We start from the raw sequence: 21,245 nt of genomic DNA on the forward strand, positions 1-21,245 counted from the left end.
GTGCTGTAGTTTCTCTATGTTTCTATGTTAGCAACGCAAACAAATAGGTGTCAGAAACCTGCAGAATAATTCTGGATTTATAACGAGGGACGTTAGAATTAATGTCACTGTCTGGGCATATATCTATATGGTTATATATCCTTATTCGTGTTGGTCTTTCCACGTGACCGTGTGTGTATCTGTTCTCCGCATGTCTGCTGGGTTTCCTCGAGTGCTGTGGTTTCCTCCAACAGTCCAAAGATGTGCGGATTAGGTGGATTGGCCATGCTAAATTGATCCCTAGTGTCAGGGAGATTATGTGTGCGGTTACGGGACTAGGGCCTCGGTGGAATTGTGGTCGGTACAGACTCGCTGGGCCGAATGGCCTCCTTCTGTACTGTAGGGGTTCTATGATTAGATGATCTCTATATGTGTCAGTATTTGCAGGTTGCCGTGTGTGTACCTGTTTCCACGGGAGGGCGCTCTCTGATCACTTATGAAAGATCACGATCCCCTTCAAAAGGAAGCGTCTGTTTGGATATGTAAAAAGGGGCGGAGAGTTGGAGTCACCTTCGATCTCATAACATCCCCCTGACTGTTTCAACTTCTCCAATTGCAGATCTGATGCAGACAGTGATCAGTCTCTCTGTTCTGGTGTTCAAACTCGAACCATGGGGGTGAAACTCTGTCTCACTCTGGTTATTGTCCTGATTACAGGTCTGTCATTTTGAACTTCTACGTGAAATCCGCCAGTCCCCATATTCATTCCCCATTTCCATCTCGAGGCGATTATTCCGTTGTTGTTACTCCTTCTAACCCGCTGTTGTCTATTTTCAGAGATGAGTAACGGAGACTCGGTGTCCCAGTCAGAACCAGGAGTTGAAGCAGCAGAGGGTGAAGATTCAGCAATATCCTGCAATTACTCTCTATCGAGTTCAGCTACAGGCTATGGCCTGTTCTGGTATCGCCAGTATCCACACCGCGCTCCTCAGTATCTGCTCAGAGCCGATGTTATGGGTCTAACGAGACGGCTCACGGCTTTGAGCATTTCAGCGGGAATCTCAACCTGAAACAAAGCACTTTTTAGTTGTCCATGAAAGGTTTGAAGATGACTGACAGCGCCGTGTATTACTGTGCACTGAAACCCACAGTGAATAAGGCTCCCACGGACCTCATACAAAAACCGGTGCAAGTTCATCATCAATGGTTCCGTACAAAAAAAGAGTCGCATCTAATCGACATGTACAGAGAATTAAGGCCACTACACAGGCCCGTCTGAACTGTATTCCCTCGCTGAGGTTAACGATCGTCACTGTTGAGACATGTGACATTTGGCGCTGAGATTACTCCCGGTCAGTTCACAAGTTGCTCAATTCTTGTGTTGTACACCATTACCATACACTATATTCTGACGGGCTGTTCGCTCAGTACAAGGGACTGGGGTTGGGTGATCGGATTGATCCCAACCTCGAATAGTGATTTGGATCTCGGTGGTCTCAATACTGAAAACTGTTTGTTGAGAGTCGGCACATTTTCCACAGGGAATGAGATTGGATGAGTTAGGCTGAGATTCAAACTCCCCTGGTACCAGTAAATGATTTTAAAAATAACCAGACTTACAAACAGACAGTGGGCAATTTCCCGTTCCAGTTACAGGGACTGAAGGGGAGGAACTGATCTCGTTAGAAAGTACAGAATGTTTACGGTAGAAGTTTGATTTAACCACCACAAATACCTTCCCGTTCCAACCACTGAACTGTGAAAAATATGTTCTTGTTCTGCTGTCTGATTTCTCTTTAAGTTTATTGTTCAGGATGACGGGAAGATTCTGGGGGAAACAGAGTGAAGTCGCATTGTTTAGTTTAATATTTATTTGTGCTGCAACAGGGCATTGTCGAGGAGATTCTGTTTCGCAGAAACCTGCAGTCACCGTCACTGAAGGAGATGATGTTCAGTGGTTCTGTAATTATACAGCTACAAGCAACAAACCCTTTCCTATTCTGGTACCGTCTGTATCCCAACGGGCCCATGGAGTATCTGCTGCAAACAGTTAAATTCACCGGGAGCACAGGGAGGTCCCCAGGGGACCGTTTTTCAGCGGAGCTCAATGATACAACACGCACCGTCCCGTTGAAAGTGTCTGAAACAGAGCTGCCAGACTCCGTGGTTTATCACTGCGCACTGAGTCCCACAGAGACACAGAGCTGGGCTGAACCTGTACAAAAACTGTCAGAGCCTCGCTCAACATAACAGAGAATTAGGCAAACAATTCTGTTTGTGACTCTCACAGGCTGCCTGGCCTGATGAATATCTCCAAGATTTATTTTCTTTATCCCAGATACAGTCTCTACAGAGTTTTGAAACATAGAAACCCTACAGTGCAGAAGGAGGCCATTCGGCCCATCGAGTCTGCACCGACCACAATCCCACTCAGGCCCTACCCCCACATATTTTACCCGATAATCCCTCTAACCTCCGCATCCCAGGACTCTAAGGGGCAATTTTTAACCTGGCCAATCAACCTAACCCGCACATCTTTGGATCTGAATCCATGTCCATCCATTGCTCAGTTTTACCTCTGCCCTCCCTGATCACCTTTCTGTCATTGTCTAACTTCCCTCTGTCTCTAATGCTGGGTGTGTTTTAACTGTGTTTAATATTTTACTGTTAGATTGTCTAAATGAAGTTTCAACTGTTGTCCCTCCCCCGACTATGTATTGATGGTGATATTTGAATGCAGTCAAAAAATCTAGAATTTAAAGTCTACTGATGACCATGAAACCATTGTCGATTGTTGTAAAAAACCTATCTGGTTCACTAATGTCCTTTCGGGAAGAAGATCTGCTGTCCTTACCTGGCCTGGCCTACATGTGACTCCAGATTTTCAGCAATGTGGTTGACTCTTATCTGTCTTCTGAAATGGCTGAGCAAGCCACTCAGTCCAAGGGCAATTAGGGATGGGCAATAAATGCTGGCTCGTCCTTCTTCTGTGAATGACTTTTTAAAAAAATTACTAGCTTTATCTTCCCACAGCATAGAATCATGGAATACCTACAGTGCAGAAGGAGGCCATTCAGCCCATCAAGCTTGCACCAACAATAATCCCACCCAGGCCCTATCCCCATAACCTCACATATTTACCCTGCTAACCCCTCTGACAGTAATGGGCAATTTAGCTTGACCAATCCATCTAACCTGCACATTTTTGGAGTGTGGGAGGAAACCGGAGCACCCGGAGGAAACCCATGCCAGCACAGGGAGAAGGTGCAAACAGCACACTGACAGTCACCCAAGGCTGGAATTCAACCCGGGTCCCTGGTGCTGTGAGGCAGCAGTGCTAACCACTGTGCCACCGTGCATCTTTCAGCATCAGGACGTTTTTTTTTCCTGTAGTCAATTTCTCTTCCACTTCTGAGCTGATTGACCATCAAATCCTGCACCATTTTTATTCTCCAAATTTCATTCTGCAGTACCTTCCTGAATTGTTCATTCTGTCTCTTTCTCTCGCCACAGGCAGTACCCGGCCTGCTGAGTTAACAATTAACAATCAGCCATGGTCGGAAATATTTGGGCAGATATCTAAAAGCTTGGTCAAAGAGGTAGATTTTAAAGAGGAAAGGGAGGTGGACAGCTGTAGAGAGCGAGGAGACCAGAATTAGAGGAGTGGCGATTTGTCAGCATTGTGCATCTGGAGGAGATTATAGAGATCATGAGAGTCAAGGCCATGAAGAGATTTGAAAAATCATTTCAACAATTAAGGTGGTGTCTTAACCAGAAGCTTGTGAGGGTAAGATGAGGGTTTCAGTGGACAATGAGATGAGGCAAAGGTGAAGTTTGATGATACTCTGACCAAAATAGGATTCTAATGATGACATGGAAATGTGGTCAGAAACTCATCTTGGGGTCCAATATGAGGGAAGGTGGTGGTGTTATTATTCATTCATGGGATGTGGTCATTGCTGGCTGACCAGCATTTATTGCCCATCCCTAATTGCCTGAGGGCAGTTGAGAGTCAAGCACATAGCTGTAGCTCTGGAGTCATGGGTAGGCCAGACGGAGTAAGGATGGCAGATTTCCAAACAGGTTTTTACAACAATGGTTACATGGTCATCGGTAGATTCTTAATTCCAGCTAATTTTTTGTTTATTGAATTCAAATTCCATCACTTTCCGTGGTGGGATTCGAACCCGGGCCTCCAGAACGTTGGCTGAGTTTCTGGATTGATAGTCTAGTGACAATACCACTTGGCCATCAACTCCCCGTAATGGTATTGTCGCTGGACTAGGAGCCCAGAGACCCAGGCCAAGATCTGGGGGCCATTTGAATTCAATAAAAATAAAATTTAAAAAGGCTAATGACAATTGTCGTAGCAACCCATCTTCGTTCACTGATATCCTTTAGGGAAGGAAATCTGCCATCCTTATTTGGCAATATGGTTAGGGATGGACAATAATCATTGGCAATGCTCACATCCCATTAATTAAAAAAAACACACAATGATACAGATTGGTTCTGCCACAGTTGTCAGGAAGAGTCAGCAGCCAGGAATTGGACAATGTCTTCAGATTTCCCAGTTTATTATTGGAGGACTGGTGTCAGACAAATTAAACATCAGGCTGATGTGCAGGGCAACTTGGAGGTGATGTTCACATATAGCTGCTTACCCTAGTCATTCTAGACTGTGGAGATTGAGGGTTTGGGATATTCTGTCACTGTTCCTGTCAAGTTGTACATATAAAAAATCTCTACTTCGCTCTGCCTCTCTCACCTCTTTCTCTCTCATCCCATTGCTGTGGCAAGTTTCCTGCCCTCATGTTGGTTCCATAAACCAGCAGATCCATTCCGTTCAATTTTACAAACTGCCTTTGTGATCTTGTGGGTTTTCTCATTCTCTCTTTTTTTCTGTTTTAAATCTCTCAGAATATTTGAAGAGAAGGATTTGCAGCCGGGACATTCAAACCCACAGCAGAATCTGACAGAATTACCCAATTTATCGTAACCCGACTATCATTTTACTTTGAACATGGATGAAAAAAGCACCATTCACAGTGGAGAGAAACCGTTTATGTGTGCTGTGTGTGGACAGGGCTACAGTCGATCATCTGGCCTGTCGAAACACAAACGCAGTCACACTGGAAAGAAGTTGTGTAAATGTGGGTCTGTGGGAAGGAATTTAATTTCCCATCTGAGCTGGAAATGCAGTGACGCTGTCACACCGGGGAAAAGCTGTTTAACTGTTCCGAGTGTGGGAAGGGATTTAATCGCAACGCGCATCTGCACCAACACCAGCGCGTTCACACGAGGGAGAGACCATTCACTTGCTCAGTGTGTGAGAAGGGATTTACTAGTTCATCTATCCTGCTGAGACACAAGCAGGTTCATACAGACGAAAGACCTTTCAAATGCGCAGAGTGCGGGAAATGCTTTAATAGTTCGAGGGAACTGATGAGCCATCGGGGCGGCACGGTAGCACAGTGGTTAGCACTGCTGCTTCACAGCTCCAGGGTCCCGGGTTCGATTCCCGGCTCGGGTCACTGTCTGTGTGGAGTTTGCACATTCTCCTCGTGTCTGCGTGGGTTTCCTCCGGGTGCTCCGGTTTCCTCCCACAGTCCAAAGATGTGCAGGTTAGGTTGATTGGCCAGGTTAAAAATTGCCCCTTAGAGTCCTGAGATGCGTAGGTTAGAGGGATTAGCGGGTAAAAATATATGTGTGGGGGTAGGGCCTGGGTGGGATTGTGGTCGGTGCAGACTCGATGGGCTGAATGGCCTCCTTCTGCACTGTAGGGTTTCTATGATTCTATGAACTCATTCACTCTGATGAAAGACCGTTCAGGTGCTCTCACTGTGAGGCTGGGTTCAAGCATTCGTATCAACCCTCTCTCCACCAGCGCACTCACACTGGGGAGAGGCCGTACACCTGCTCCCAGTGTGGGAAGAAGTTCACTCAGCCATCCCATCTTCGGTTACACGAACGGGTTCACTCTGGGGAGAAACCATTCACTTGCACTGTCTGTAAGAAGAAATTTGCTCATTCATCCCATATGTTGAAACACCAGCGAGGTCACAAGTAATTGCAATGATTGGATATTGTTAATCACGCCCAGGATTGAACTGTGTTCATTTGGGGTCTGTTTTTGCTGATGTTACTAACCTCCAGTCCAGTTATACAAGTGCTAATCTTCTGGCTAAAAGTCAAATAAACTGGCTTTGTGTTAAACAATGTGAGTCGCTTGAATATCAGACGCAAGTTAATTCCTTCTGAAGGATTCTCCGTCTTTCTATCTGCTCCATCCTCACCTCCAAGTGAGAGGAACTCATGGATCTTCTTTGATTGGAAGATTTCAATCTTAGTGACAGTTGCCTCTGCCGTGTCCATCCCATGCACTAACCCACTGAGCTAAAATACCCCTTATCTGAGTCCTGCATCTGTATCTTTCTCCAGATTCTCCTACCTCCCCTCATGACCTCTGCCCTCAAGACCCACTTCCTGCACCTTCTATCGTATTCTCGCTGAACTGCTGACTACACAACATCCCCATGTGAGCTTACATTGTTAATGGTTCGCATCTTTCTTCGGATATTGTCCCTCTTTCCTTTAAATCTGTTGTCATCTCCCCCCACTCCCCCCAAAATAACAAACACATCACTCCTGCATCAGTCCCTGGTTAAGCAGCACCCTTGTTTTAAAATTTCTATCCTTATTTTCAATCACTGTATGGCCTCGCCCTTCCCTATCTTTGTAATCTTCTCCAGCCCCACAACTCTCAAACATCAGATCATTTACAATTCTGGCCTACCAATGGTAGCAGTGCTTTCAGCGTCATCACCTGTAAGCTCTGGAAATCCCTCCATAAGCCTCTCTACCTCTTTCTCCTTCTTTACGATGCTTCTTAAATGCTTCTTCAAAACTTTGTAAGTGCAGAGGATTGCTGTAAAATAAGACATGCTGTAGAAGCTTTTTCATTTAACAGGACAGATACAAGAATAGCAAATTTCAAAGGGAACAACAATTTATTCTGTGTGGAAAGAGGTTGCTGATGGGTTGGGAAGTTGATTCTGGCTGAGTCATTGCAATGTGGAATGCTCCAGGGAACAGTTTGTTCCTCCGTGCTTTTGTTTAATTGGAAAATTGAAAGGAGGGAGATGGCAAGTCGCTCACACCAATTGCTGGGAATTGTAGAAAGAATGAACCGCACATGAAGCTCGTTCTCAGAAAATAACTGGATGGAACAGCACAAAGTGGAATGAAGAACTTCCACTGGTTCTCATGAGTATCTGGAGTAGGTTCCTATTAGCCCCATCCAACCACAGGAGTGTCATATTGGAGACCAAGTGAGGGTAAGAAATTGTGCAAAGGGAGATGTGTTTGGACCTCTGTATAAGGGACCATACACTACAGTGGATAAGGTCAGTTGTATTGAATATGCAAACGGGCGGCACGGTGGGGCACAGTGGTTAGCATTGCTGCCTCACAGCGCCAGGGACCCGGGTTCAATTCCTGGCTTGGGTACTATCTATGTGGAGTTTGCACGTTCACCCCGTGTCTGCATGGGTTTCCTGCGGATGCTCCAGTTTCCTCCCACAGTCCGAAAGACGTACTGGTTAGGTGAATTGGCCATGCTAAATTCTCCCCCAGTGTACCTGAACAGGCACGGAGTGTGGCAACTAGGGGATTTTCACAGCAACTTCACTGCAGTGTTAATATAAGCCTATTTGTGGCACAAATAAAATAATAAACGTTTTTTCTAAAAAGTCAAATGGTTTTCTCATAACTCAGTGAAGCTCAGAGTCCCAGATAACGGAAGAAGCTGAGAAGGATCAGGACTGTTACGTACGTGGTGAAGAATATGCTGCGGACCTGGGACAATGATGAAAAAGAAGTGAAAAGTGCACCTGTACCATGGCTATTGTATCAGGAGGACGTTAAGATGGAAGCTCAATCCCCCTCAGCATCTTCATCTGGATGTTATCCAAAACCACATTAGGAAGGAGAATGATATCCAAAATGTCAGACAGTAACGGGGTATAATGAATGATGCTGCAACAGCTTTTAACACCAGGGTTGTTAATACCATTAACTTAGCCACTCTGAAGATCAGATCTTAACCATACATTTACAACATATGGTCAGGCCCTAAAGTCTCACGTACAAATGATCAATCAAATTATTAAAGAAAGTAAAATTGTATTAAGTGAATCAACTGAATGTATAATGTATGGATCTTGGTTGGTGGAACAAGCCAGAGAGATTATATAGTATATTGCTAAAGGAAGATGCACTGCAGCAATTCACCAAGGCTCCTGAGGCAGCACCTTCCAAAGCCACGACCACTTCCATCTAAAAGGACAAGGACAGAAGATAAAAGCAAAATACTGTCGATGCAGGAATGTGAAACAAAAACAGAATATGGTGGAAAATCTCAGCAGGTCGGACAGCATCTGTGGGGAGAGAATGGAGCCAATGCTTTGAGTCTAGATGCCCCTTCATCAGAAGGGCAGAAGATACATGGGAATACCACCACCTGCAAGTTCCCTCCAAGCCATTCACCATCCTGAATTGGAAATGTATCACCATTCCTTCACAGTCACCGGGTCATAATCCTGGAATCCCCTCCCTAACGGCATTGTGGGTGAAGCCACAGCACATGGACTGCAGGGTTTCAAGAAGGCAGCTCACCACCACCTTCTCAAGGGCAGCTGAGGATGGGCGATAACTGCTGGCCAGCCAGCGCTGCCCATGTCCATGAATCAATGAAAGAAAATGGTTCCCTTGTAGTTAACAGACCAACACCTAAAGGCTGTGCCCACTTATCCATTTAATATGACTATGTGTCAGGTTAGAGAGCTGGTACAGGTGCAGGCAGTGAGACATCAGTGTGAATGGTTCAATAGGAGGAATACTACTCCATTCAATCCAGAGACACTTTCTGATTTTGCTCACTTCTTTGTCATTCTTGTTGAGCCAGTGTGACGGCCTGAGCAATTCAAACCCGATGAGCTGAGTGGGTGTTCACTGCATCACAGATCTGATCTTGTCCCAAAGCCTTTCCACACTGTCTTCACTGGAGTCTGTGAGAGTGAGGTGGGAAGAAAGCCACACCTGCAATTGGTCTGAATCATAGAATCCCGACAGTGCAGAAGGAGGCCATTTGACCCATCGAGTGTGTACCGACCACAATCCCACCCAGGCCCTATTCCCATAACCCCACATATTTACCCTGCTAATCCCCCTGACACTAAAGGGCAATTTAGCATAGCCAATCAGCCTAGCCCACACATCTTTGGACTGTGGGAGGAAACCAGGGCACCTGGAGGAAACCCACGCAGACACGGGGAGAATGTGCAAACTCCACACAGACAGTGACCCGAGGCCAGAATTAAACCTGGGACCCCTGTGTGTGGAGTTTGCACATTCTCCTCGTGTCTGTGTGGGTTTCCTCCGGGTGTTCCGGTTTCCTCCCACAGTCCAAAAATGTGCGGGTTAGGTTGATTGGCCATGCTAAAATTGCCCCTTAGTGTCCTGAGATGTGTAGGTTAGAGGGATCAGCGGGTAAATATGTAGGGATAAGGGGGTAGGGGTGGGGTGGGATTGTGGTTGGTGCAGACTCGATGGGCCAAATGGCCTCTTTCTGTACTGTAGGGCTTCTATGATTTCCCTGATGCTGTGAGGCAGTGGTGCTGAACACTGTGCCACTGTGCCGCCCGTTCTCTTGCCCCTCTATCCTGGAGAATGTGAATGTGAAATCTTCTCCTGAGTAGCACAGGAGTGAAGGGGACTTTTAAAGAAAACACTTCAAAACACTCTGAAGCTCTGTTTGAAATGCAGCGACCTTACCAGCGACACATATATTCAATATTGAAATCAGAAACAGGGTTTTGAACTTTGCGTGTGTAAATCCTTCCCTTCTAACCCAGACAAAATTAATTTACACAATCCATCCCTGTCAATCCAGGATAGGAATTCACAACATTCTCTCCTGTTGACAGGGAGCACCGTGCACACGCACTGCTCTGCATTAAACAATGAAAGATGTGTTGGGTTTGCATGGACAGAATATCCTGCAGATGTTTCAAATCTGAAATAAAAATAGTCAAAGCCCCAAATAGTGAACAGACCCGGCAGCTTCTGTGGAGACAGAAACAGAGTGAAACATACAGTCAAACACCCACATGAATCCGGAGCAGCAGTGGCCCCTCTACTCCAGCATTTGATAAGATCCTGGCTGATCTGATTGTGACCACAACTCCACTTTCCTGTCTACCCCCAACACCCGCCCCCCCCAAAAAAACCCTTAGACTCTCTTGTCAATCAAGAATCCATCCATCCTTTCCATACCTTTTCTCCCCCTTTTATTTCCCTTTCCCCTTTTCCCATTTTACCTCTCTCCCACCCATTCCCTCTCCCCCTCCCCCCACATCTTCATCTGTCACAGCTGATTTTAGTTTCCCTGCCGTTGGCCATTCACACCCTTTATTCTCTCGATGGACAGCCATTCGCAGCTCTTTACCCGAGTTTCTGTAGCTGTGACTCATTTTTCATTCCCTCACCCTGCAGTGTAAATATCTCCCACTTTCTATGCCTTTTAGCTTTGACAAAGGGTCGTCTGTTCTCGAAACGTCCGCTCTTTTCTCTCGTTACAGATGCTGCCAGACCTGCTGATATTTTCCAGCATTTTCTCTTTTGGTTTCAGATTCCAGCATCCGCAGTAATTTGCTTTTATCCACTTAATCAGTCTTGAAAACATTCAATGACTCTGTCTTCACTGCTCTCTGGGGAAGAGAAACCAAAGACCCTCTGAGAGAAAAAAACATTTCAATCTCTCTGTCTCAAACATCTCAAGTCTAATTCGCTCTCCAGTGCCACACAGAGAAAGCCAGGCCTGTGAAGGAGGGAGAGAGGGAGATGGGGAAGAACAAAATGGAAGGTCTGCAAACTGACAAAATGATTCACGGCTCAATACCAAAGCGAGTGGTAATGGGACAAGTAAAGTCACAAAAGATGTTCTGGATGAGGTGTGCATAGCAGCAGTCTGAATACGAAGTAAATAAAACAAAAGGTGAAGAAAGCAACAACGAAACACAGAACGCGAAGGGGGCAGAGATTGTGGTGTAAAATTGTTGAACTCAGTTTTGTTCCGAAGGTTGTAAGATACCTCTTTCAGTTGCGGGAAATATATTTCCCAGTTCGATGACAGGTCACATTCAGTCTGTTTCTCTCTCCACCGAGGTTTCCTGACTTGTTGAGTGTTTCCAGCCAAAAGAGAAAATGCTGGAAAATCTCAGCAGGTCTGGCAGCATCGGTAAATAGAGAAAAGAGCTGCCGTTTCGAGTCCAGGTGACCCTTTTGACAAAAGCAACAATTTGCTTTCATTCATGAGTATTTCCAGCGTTTTCTGTTTTATGTCACAGAGAATGTGTAAGAATTGTCACACCCGGAACAGAAGTCTCTTACTCGGGACAGTCCAGCTCGGGTCAGGGTGGGGGGATAATGTTCACTGTTTTATATTTGTGTCTGGCGCGAATAATATCTTAGATTAAACGGAGAAGTTTTTTTAAACTGAGGAGAGTAACTGCATTTGGGCGCTGACTTTAAACAACATTAACAAGCCCGGGCTGCTGGAGAAACATTTAGGGATTTGTGAGCAGTCAGTTCCGGCTGGTTTGAAGTGAAATCCTGTCGGTGCTGCGGCAAATCTGAACTCAAACCAGACAAACTGGAACCGCTGGGTTAGAGATTCCGGGTGTTGGGATGTGGAGGCTGGGGGAGGGGGAGATGGCGGTAAAACTCTGAGCTGACTTCAGACAGAGTGAGTGGGGTAAAGGGAAGGAATGACAGGGTTAATGTGGGAGTCAGGGACAATAGCAGAAGGTGGGAAGCTCTGGAAAGGAGCAATGGGGGTAAAGGCCATCAAAGAATGTTTGTTTAAATGAAGATAAAAGCAAAAATACTGCGGGTGCTGGAATGTGAAACAGAAACAGAAAATGCTGGAAATCTCAACAGGGCTCACAGCATCTGTGGAGAGAGAATAGAGTTAATGTTTCGAGTCTGGATGATCACAGATGCTGTCAGACCCGCTGAGGTTTTCCAGCACTTTCTGTTTGTGTTTAACTGAAGGTTCATCAGGGAAAGAAGCAGCGAGTTCACATACACTGAACCCAGGGAGAGGGGGTGACCCAGGATAAGGGACAGGCGCAGCTCAGTGAGGCTCTGCAATGTACCTCAACACATCCACATTGAGAGCGCCAAGGGGGAGGGGAAGGAGAAACTATTTGGGACACAGCAGGAGGTCACCCCTCCCCCCACTCTGTGGTTCCACAGACCCTCCCACACCTGGGCAGGGTTGGCTCAAGGTGCAGGAAGCTGCAAGCTGAGAGGCTGAGCTGTGAATTGGGCGGGGTTGGGGGTTTGAGTGACAGTCCTGGGGCTATTTCAGGACAAGAACTGCCACAGATTCCCTCTTTTTTCCTGGGACGTTTCAGTGGAGCTGTGTTGGTGAGTGTTTGTAATCTCGGTCTCACTGTCTCGGTAATGGGGGTGGGTTGTAGATTGCTGTGAGTGTTAGACTAAATAACCTCTCCTCATGCTGCCAGTTCCAGTCTGCAGACTCCATTTCTCAGTCCAGTCTGCTGCTCTGTCTCTGTCTCTCTGTACTTTGCTGCAGTGCTCCACATTCTGAGCAACATCCAGCCCATTGTTATCTCCTGAAAGTGGCAGCAGACTACCCTCACTGTGACACAGTGATTAGCACTGCTGCCTCATAGCGCCAGGGTTCGACTCCAGCCCTGGATAGTTGACTGTGTGGAGTTTGCACAGTAAGAAGTCTCAGAACACCAGGTTGAAGTCCAATAAGTTTATTTGGAATCAAAGCAAATTACTGCGGACGCTGGAATCTGAAATCAAAAGAGAAAAAGCTGGAAATTTTCAGCAGGTCTGGTATATCTGTAAGGAGAGAAAAGGGCTGACGTTTCGAGTCCAGATGACCCTTTTTCAAAGCTACTCCTTCAGCGCTCAGAAAGCTCGTGGTTCCAAATAGACCTGTTGGACTTTAACCTGCTGTTGTGAGACTTCTTCCTGCGCCAACCCGAGTCCAACACCGGCATCTCCACCTCATGTATGGAGTTTGCACAATCTCCCTCTGGATGCTCTGGTTTACTCGCACAGCCCAAGGATGTTAGCTGGATTGACCATGTTAAACCTGTCCCTGAGTGTCCCAAGGTGTGGAGGGTCTGATTTGATTTATTATTGTCGCACATTCTGGGATACAGTGAAATTTAATATTTCTTCCGTGCTATACAGAAAGAAAACATAACTTGATAAAGTGCAGAGAGGGAAAGGAAAAGAGTCGGGTGCAGAACATAATGTTGCAGTTGCAGAGTGTGTGAAGAGAAAGGTCAGTAGGGGGATTAGCAGGGCAAATGCGTGGGGTTACCGAGATAGAGTGTGTGCCTGGGAAAGATACTCTGTCAGAGAGTCAGTAGAGACTCGATGGGTCGAATGGCCTCTTTCTGCACTGTAAGGATTCTATGATTAGTGAATTACGGTGAACAACTTTTGAATAGAGGGGTTTCTGAGGCGCAAAGCATTGTGGGAATTGTGACCGCCATTAGTCAGTGACTGACTCTAAATGTTTCATTGCAGACTGAGGGCAGGTCAGCAACCTGAACCCTCAATTCTGTTTGTGACTCTCACAGGCTGCCTGGCCTGATGAATATCTCCAAGATTTATTTTCTTTATCCCAGATACAGTCTCTACAGAGTTTTGAAACATAGAAACCCTACAGTGCAGAAGGAGGCCATTCGGCCCATCGAGTCTGCACCGACCACAATCCCACCCGGGCCCTACCCCCACATATTTACCCGCTAATCCCTCTAACCTACGCATCTCAGGGCTCTAAGGGGCAATTTTTAACCTGGCCAATCAACCTAACCTGCACATCTTTGGACTGTGGGAGAAAACTGGAGCACCCGGAGGAAACCCATGCAGACACGAGGAGAATGTGCAAACTCCACACAGACAGTGACCCGAGCCAGGAATCGAACCCGGGACCCTGGAGCTGTGAAGCAGCAGTGCTAACCACTGTGCTACCTTATTGTTTTAGAGGTTCGAGTTTAGAAGCAGTTAGGAGTCGGTTTGAATCAGGCTGCATGTTGGATGCAGAACTCGGTTCCTGCCTCCTGTGTGGGGTTTTTTTATTGTTGCTTTTTTCTGAGTTCTATTCTCTCTGGGTTCTCTCTCAATCCCCTTTTTTCTGTTTTAAATCAGTTTCACAGGGACTAGAAGCGGACGATTTGCAGTCTGGAAACTGAAAATAAATAGGTCAGGATCTGCCAGAGTTGCTCAATGTTTTGTAACTGATTATCAGTGGATTTTGAACATGGAAAGAAAAAGCACCGTTCACAGTGGAGAGACACTGTACACGTGTTCTGTGTGCGGACGAGGCTTCAGCCGATCATCTGGTCTGGCAAAACACAAATGCAGCCACTCCATGGAAAAACTGCAGAAATGTGAGGACTGTGGGAAGGAATTTAATTACCCATCCCAGCTGGAAACTCATCAGCGCAGTCACACTGGGGAGAGACCATTCACCTGCTCTGAGTGTGGGAAGGGATTCACTCTGTCATCCCACCTACTTACTCATCAGCGGGCTCACACTGATGAGAGACCTTTTAAATGCTCAGACTGTGGGAAGTGTTTCAAAAGTGCTGGTGAACTGATGTCCCATCAACGTGTTCACACTGATGAGAGACCATTCAGGTGCCCTTACTGTGGGACTGGGTTCAGGCATTCACATCACCTCACTGTACACCAGCGAGTTCACACTGGGGAGAGGCCATTCACCTGCTCTGAGTGTGGAAAAGGATTCACTCGGTCATCCCGCCTGCTGACACACCAGCGAGTTCACACTGGGGAGAGACCTTTTAAATGTTGTGACTGTGAGAAGTTCTACAAAAGTGCTGGTGAACTGATTTCCCATCAACGTGTTCACACCGAAAAGAAACCATTCAGGTGCTCTCACTGTGAGGCTGGGTTCAGGCGATCATATGACCTCGTTCTACACCAGCGCACCCACACTGGGGAAAGGCCATTCACCTGCTCTGAGTGTGGAAAGGGATTCACTCGGTCATCCCGCCTGCTGCAACACCAGCGAGTTCACACTGGGGAAAGGCCATTCACCTGCTCCGAGTGTGGAAAAGGATTCACTAAGTCATCCACCCTGCTGACACACCAGCGCACTCACACTGGGGAGAGACCTTTTAAATGCTCTGACTGTGCGAATTGCTATAAAAGTTCTGGTGAACTGATGTCCCATCAACGTGTTCACACTGATGAGAGACCGTTCCGGTGCTCTCACTGTGAGGCTGGGTTCAGGCGATCATCTGACCTCACTGTTCACCAGCGCACCCACACTGGGGAAAGGCCATTCACCTGCTCCGAGTGTGGGAAGGGATTCATTCAGTCTTCCAGCCTGCTGAGACACCAGCGCACTCACACCGGGGAGAGACCATTCATCTGCTCCGAGTGTGGGAAGGGATTCACTCAATCATTCCACCTGCTTAAACACCAAAGAATTCACCAGTAACCACAATAATTGGAATCTACTGTTAATACTATCCAGGACTCTAATATGTTAATTGGGTTTGTTTTTGTTGATGTTAATGAATTCCAGTCAGTTATGTGGTTTAATATTCTGAAAGTCAAATAAATTATCTTTGTGTTCAGTACTGTGAATCTTTTTAACATCATCAGCACAACTGAATTCCTTCTGAGTTGCTCTCCTTTTGTCCCTCTTCCAGCTTCACTTCCCCACAAGTGCTCATTGGGAATAAAACTCACGATGTTCTTTGTCACTAAGCTTGAGACAATCCAATCAGCTGTCTCTACTGCTTCCCTCCTTCCCCTAACCCACTGGACCAATGTTCCCCTTTATCTGAGCTCTGAACTCTCATCTTTCTGCAGTTTCTCTCCTGCCTCCCCTCATGTCCTCTTTGAGCTCATCTTGTCCATGAGACCCATCTCTTGATCCCTCAATCCTATTCCCACTGTACTACTGACAGCACAACTTCTCCATATCAGCTGATATTGCCAATAGCTCCCTCTCCTCCAAATCCAATATCGTCACCCACTTCTCTATAAAATATCCTTGACACATGCCCTTGTAAACTACCATCCCATCTCCCCATCCTCTCTAAAGTCCTTGAATGTTTTACCTTCCACATATTGCGAATTGTTTTCCCTTTCTCAGTGTATGGAAAAGTTTATTTTGTTTGTTCAGAATCTGTGGAATCTTGTGCCTTTATTCACTTAAGTGTCTTAAATATCCACCTTTATCACTTTTGTACAAACTCACCCAAATCTGAAAGCAGTTTAGTGGGAATTGGGTGAACAGAACAGAAGGTGGGTCTCCTGGACACGATGAGCTGCCAAGAGGAGATGGAATGTTGCAATCCCAGCTGATGTTACTATTGGACAGGAGGGTCCAAGAATAAAACCCTGGCTCAAGTGACCATAACTTTTATCATTTTGTTTCAGAAATGTGGATGAACAGAGTCACTGAATGGCCAATTTACTTTTAACAAAAATATTTATTAAACTTGAAAAGGTTGACAATAACACAAGACTCCTTCATTCCACCCTCCTCCTGCTGCAGTGAACACACAGACACAGTGAGGGAGCTCCCTCTTGTGCTGTGAGGTCTCTATCTGGGAGATCACTGATTTCTCAGACGATGAAAGGATCTTATTGGAGAATTGTGCTGCTGTATTTTTCTTGTTGCTATTATTTTTTATTGTAATATACTTTAATGCAGATGAACCAATTCACAGACTCAATAACAATCTCAGAAACAGCAACAAGAAAACTTGCAGGCACACACATTTACAGACACAGGGAAACTCACAAATACATATGTAGATATACACTATCTCAGACAAACAGCTACAGGCAAACTGGCAGACACACACAAACACGTTCACAGATGCATGCAGACAAACAGAGACACACAGACATACACACTATCACACACACACAAACACAGAGACAGACTGAGACCATGAAGAGTTGGTGTCAATCTCACCCTAATCCACCTGCTTAAATAATAACACCTGCACTAAAATAATAACAGAAGCAAATCTGAAGCTTGGTGTGTGGGTTTTATTGTGAATGAGCGAAAGTACAAATATATCCCCATAGCTTTGAGTTGGAGTGGAATTAATGATTTATCTGCTGCCTGCGATCGCCTTCAACAAATATTAAATTATAGAGATTATAAATTTTGAACAGTAATATCTAATAAAAGAACAAAGAATAATACAGCACAGGAACAGGCCCTTCGGCCCTCCAAGCCCACGCCGCTCCCTGGTCTAAACTAGACCATTCTTTTGTATCCCTCCATTCCCACTCCATTCATGTGGCTATCGAGATAAGTCTGAAATGTTCCCAGTGTGTCCGCCTCCACCATCCTGCCTGGCATTCCAGGCCCCCACCACCCTCTGTGTAAAATACGTCCTTCTGATATCCGTGTTAAACCTCCCCCCCACCCCCCTCACCTTGAACCTATGACCCCTCGTGAATGTCACCACTGACCTGGGAAAAAGCTTCCCACTGTTCACCCGATCTATGCTTTTCATAATTTTAGACACCTCTATTAGGTCACCCCTCATCCTCCGTCTTTCCAGTGAGAACAACCCCAGTTTACCCAATCTCTCCTCATAACTAAGCCGTTCCATACCAGGCAACATCCTGGTAAACCTCCTCTGCACTCTCTCTAAAGCCTCCACGTCCTTCTGGTAGTGTGGCGACCAGAACTGGACGCAGTATTCCAAATGCGGCCGAACCAACGTTCTATACAACTGCAACATCAGACCCCAACTTTTATACCCTATGCCCCGTCCTATAAAGTCAAGCATGCCATATGCCTTATTCACTACCTTCTCCACTTTTGACGTCACCTTCAAGGATCTGTGGACTTGCACACCTAGGTCCCTCTGCGTGTCTACACCCTTTATGGTTCTGCCAATTATCTTAGAGCTCCCCCCTACGTTAGTTCTACCAAAATGCATCACTTCGCATTTATCTGGATTGAACTCCATCTGCCATTTCTTTGCCCAAATTTCCATCCTAACTATATCCTTCTGTAGCCTCTGACAATGTTCCTCACTATCTGCAAGTCCAGCCATTTTCGTGTCATCCGCAAACTTACTGATCACCCCAGTTACACCTTCTTCCAGATCGTTTATATAAATCACAAACAGCAGAGGTCCCAATACAGAGCCCTGCGGAACACCACTAGTCACAGGCATCAAGCCGGAAAAAGACCCTTCCACTGCCACCCTCTGTCTTCTGTGACCAAGCCAGTTCTCCACCCATCTAGCCACCTCCCCCTTTATCCCATGAGACCCAACCTTTTGCACCAGCCTACCATGAGAGACTTTGTCAGATGCTTTACTAAAGCCCATACAGACGAAATCCACGGCCCTTCCCTCGTCAACCATTCTAGTCACCTCTTCAAAAAACTCCACCAGGTTAGTGAGGCATGACCTCCCTCTCACAAAACCATGCTGACTATCATTAATGAGTTTATTCCTTTCTAAATGCGCATACATCCTATCTCTAAGAACCCTCTCCAACAACTTCCCCACCACGGACGTCAAGCTCACCAGCCTATAATTTCCCGGGTTATCCTTCCAACCCTTCTTAAATAACGGGACCACATTAGCTATCCTCCAAGCCTCTGGGACCCCACCTGTATCCAGTGACGAGACAAAGATTTGCGTCAGAGGCCCAGCGATTTCACCTCTCGTCTCCATGAGCAGCCTTGGATAGATTCCATCAAGCCCTGGGGATTTGTCAGTCTTTACATTCCCTAAAAAACCTAACACTTCCTCCCTTGTAATGGAGATTTTTGCTAACGGGTCAACACTCCCCTCCGAGACACTCCCAGTCAACACATACCTCTCCTTTGTGAATACCGACGCAAAGTATTCATTTAGGATCTCCCCTACTTCTTTGGGCTCTCAGCATAATTCCCCACTTTTGTCCCTGAGAGGTCCGATTTTTTTCCCTGACAACCCTTTTGTTCCTAACATATGAATAAAATGCCTTGTGATTCTCCTTAATCCTGTCTGCCAAGGACATTTCGTGACCCCTTTTTGCCCTTCTAATTCCTCGTTTGAGTTCTTTCCTACTTTCTTTGTATTCCTCCAGAGCTCCCTCCATTTTTAGCTGCCTGAACCTAACGTACGCCACTCTTTTCTTTTTGATCAATCCCTCAATTTCCCTGGTTATCCACGGTTCTCGAATCCTACCCTTCCTATCCTTTTTTACAGGCACATGCCTATCCTGAGAACGGAGAATGGAGTGGATGTGACAAAGGCTGGAATACAGACTGGGGAATGAGAATGAAACTGCCATGCAGAGTGAATGTTTCTTGTTGTAGGGAGGGATGGATGGAGGGAGAGAGGGATGGTAAATGGGGATGAATGTGAGAAGCTGAAGACTGCAAGAAACTACAAAAGGTCATGAATGTAGCCCAATCCATCACGCAAACCAGCCTCCAATCCATTGACTCTGTCTACATTTCCCACTGCCTTGGCAAAGCAGCCAGCATAAATAAGGACCCCACGCACCCCGGACATTCTTTCTTCCACCTTTTTCCATCGGGAAAAAGACACAAAAGTCTGAGGTCATGTATCAACCAACTCAAGGACAGCTTCTATCCTGCTACCATCAGACTTTTGACTGGATGTACCTCGCAGCAAGTTGATCTTTCTCTGCACCCTCGCTATGACTTATACACCGCTGACTGTGTGGCCAAATTCCTCTCCAATTCGATTTTCAAGTTTGCCGATGACACCACCATAGTGGGTCGGATCTCAAACAATTAAGAGACAGAGTACAAGAATGGGATAGAGAATCTGGTGAACTGGTGGGGCAACAATAATCTCTCCCTCAATGTCAACAAAATGAAGGAGACTGTCATCGATTTCAGGAAGCGTAAAGGAGAATATCCCCCTGTCTACATCAACGGGGATGAAGTAGAAAGGGTCGAGAGCTTCAAGATTTTAGGTGTCCAGATCGGAACAACCTGTCCTGGTCCCCCATGCCAACTATAGTTAAGAAAGCCCACCAACCCCTTTACTTTCTCAGAAGACAAAGGAAATTTGGCATGTCAGCTACAACACTCACCAACTTTTACAGATGCACCATAGAAAGCATGCTTTCTGGTTGTATTTCAGCTTGGTATGGCTCCTGCTCTGCCCAAGATTGCAAGAAACTACTGGATAAAAGCAAATTACTGCGGATGCTGGAATCTGAAACCAAGAGAAAATGCTGGAAAATCTCAGCAGGTCTGGCAGCATCTGTAAGGAGAGGAACGAGCTGATGTTTCGAATCCAGACGTCCCTTTGTCAAAGCTAAAAGGCATAGAAAGTGGGAGATATTTGTACTGCAGGGTGAGGGAGTGAAAGATGAGTCATAGCCACAGAAACCAGGGAAACCAGCTAATAGCTGTCCACAGAGAGAATAAAGGATGTGAATGGCCAAACAGCAGAGAAGTTAAAATGAAGATTTTGGGGGTTGGATGGTGGCGGGGGGGGGGGGGGGGGGGGGGGGCGTTTGGGGTGGTGGGGGGGGGGGGGTGGGGGAAGAAAATGGATGAGACAGAGGTAGGATTTAGAAAAGGAGAAGCAAAGGGGGAGAAAAGGTAAGGGAAGGGGCATAAAGTAGGGGGAAAGAGTGAGGGGGAAGAAAAATGAAGAAAGACAAAGAAATAAAAGGTAGAAAACAGTAAAATTTAAATAAAATAGAATGAAAACAAAGTGGTCGAGGTGGGGTAGAACAAGTCACCTGAAGTTGTTAAATGATGATTTGCTCTACTCCCCCCTCATCCTTCTAAACTCCAACAAGTACAGACCCAGAGTCCTCAACTGTTCCTCATACGACAAGCTCTTCATTCTAGGGATCATTCTTGTTAACTCCTCTGGACCCTTTCTAAAGCCACCACATCCTTCCTTAGATATGGGGCCCAAAACTGCTCACAATACTCCAATTGGGGGCTGACCAGAGCCTTGTACAGCCTCAGAAGTACATCCCTGCTCTTGTATTCTATTTAAATGCTGAGATTGTGACAGGAACATTAAAAACCCATATTTACTGATCCTTCACCTGTGCATTCACATGGTTCCACTCCACTCATCTGTTCTCAGTCCAGGAAGAGGTTCAGGTGATTGTCATCCTGAAGCAAAACTAGTGAGTTCACTTCGAGGAGA

At 46.1% G+C, this 21,245-nt stretch overlaps 2 protein-coding genes across 2 annotated transcripts in view; one reads left to right on the forward strand and one right to left on the reverse strand.

Moving 5' to 3' along the window:
- Positions 1–21,245, reverse strand: part of LOC144484869 (uncharacterized) — an 80,910-nt gene that overhangs the window by 29,693 nt on the left and 29,972 nt on the right.
- LOC144484882 (uncharacterized) lies at positions 14,273–15,589 on the forward strand. Its single transcript, XM_078203245.1, has one exon. The coding sequence runs from the start codon at positions 14,354–14,356 to the stop codon at positions 15,557–15,559; it is 1,206 nt and encodes a 401-aa protein (XP_078059371.1). The 5' UTR covers positions 14,273–14,353; the 3' UTR covers positions 15,560–15,589.

This window comes from Mustelus asterias, unplaced genomic scaffold (assembly GCF_964213995.1).
Source record: "Mustelus asterias unplaced genomic scaffold, sMusAst1.hap1.1 HAP1_SCAFFOLD_130, whole genome shotgun sequence".
Taxonomy (NCBI): domain Eukaryota; kingdom Metazoa; phylum Chordata; class Chondrichthyes; order Carcharhiniformes; family Triakidae; genus Mustelus; species Mustelus asterias.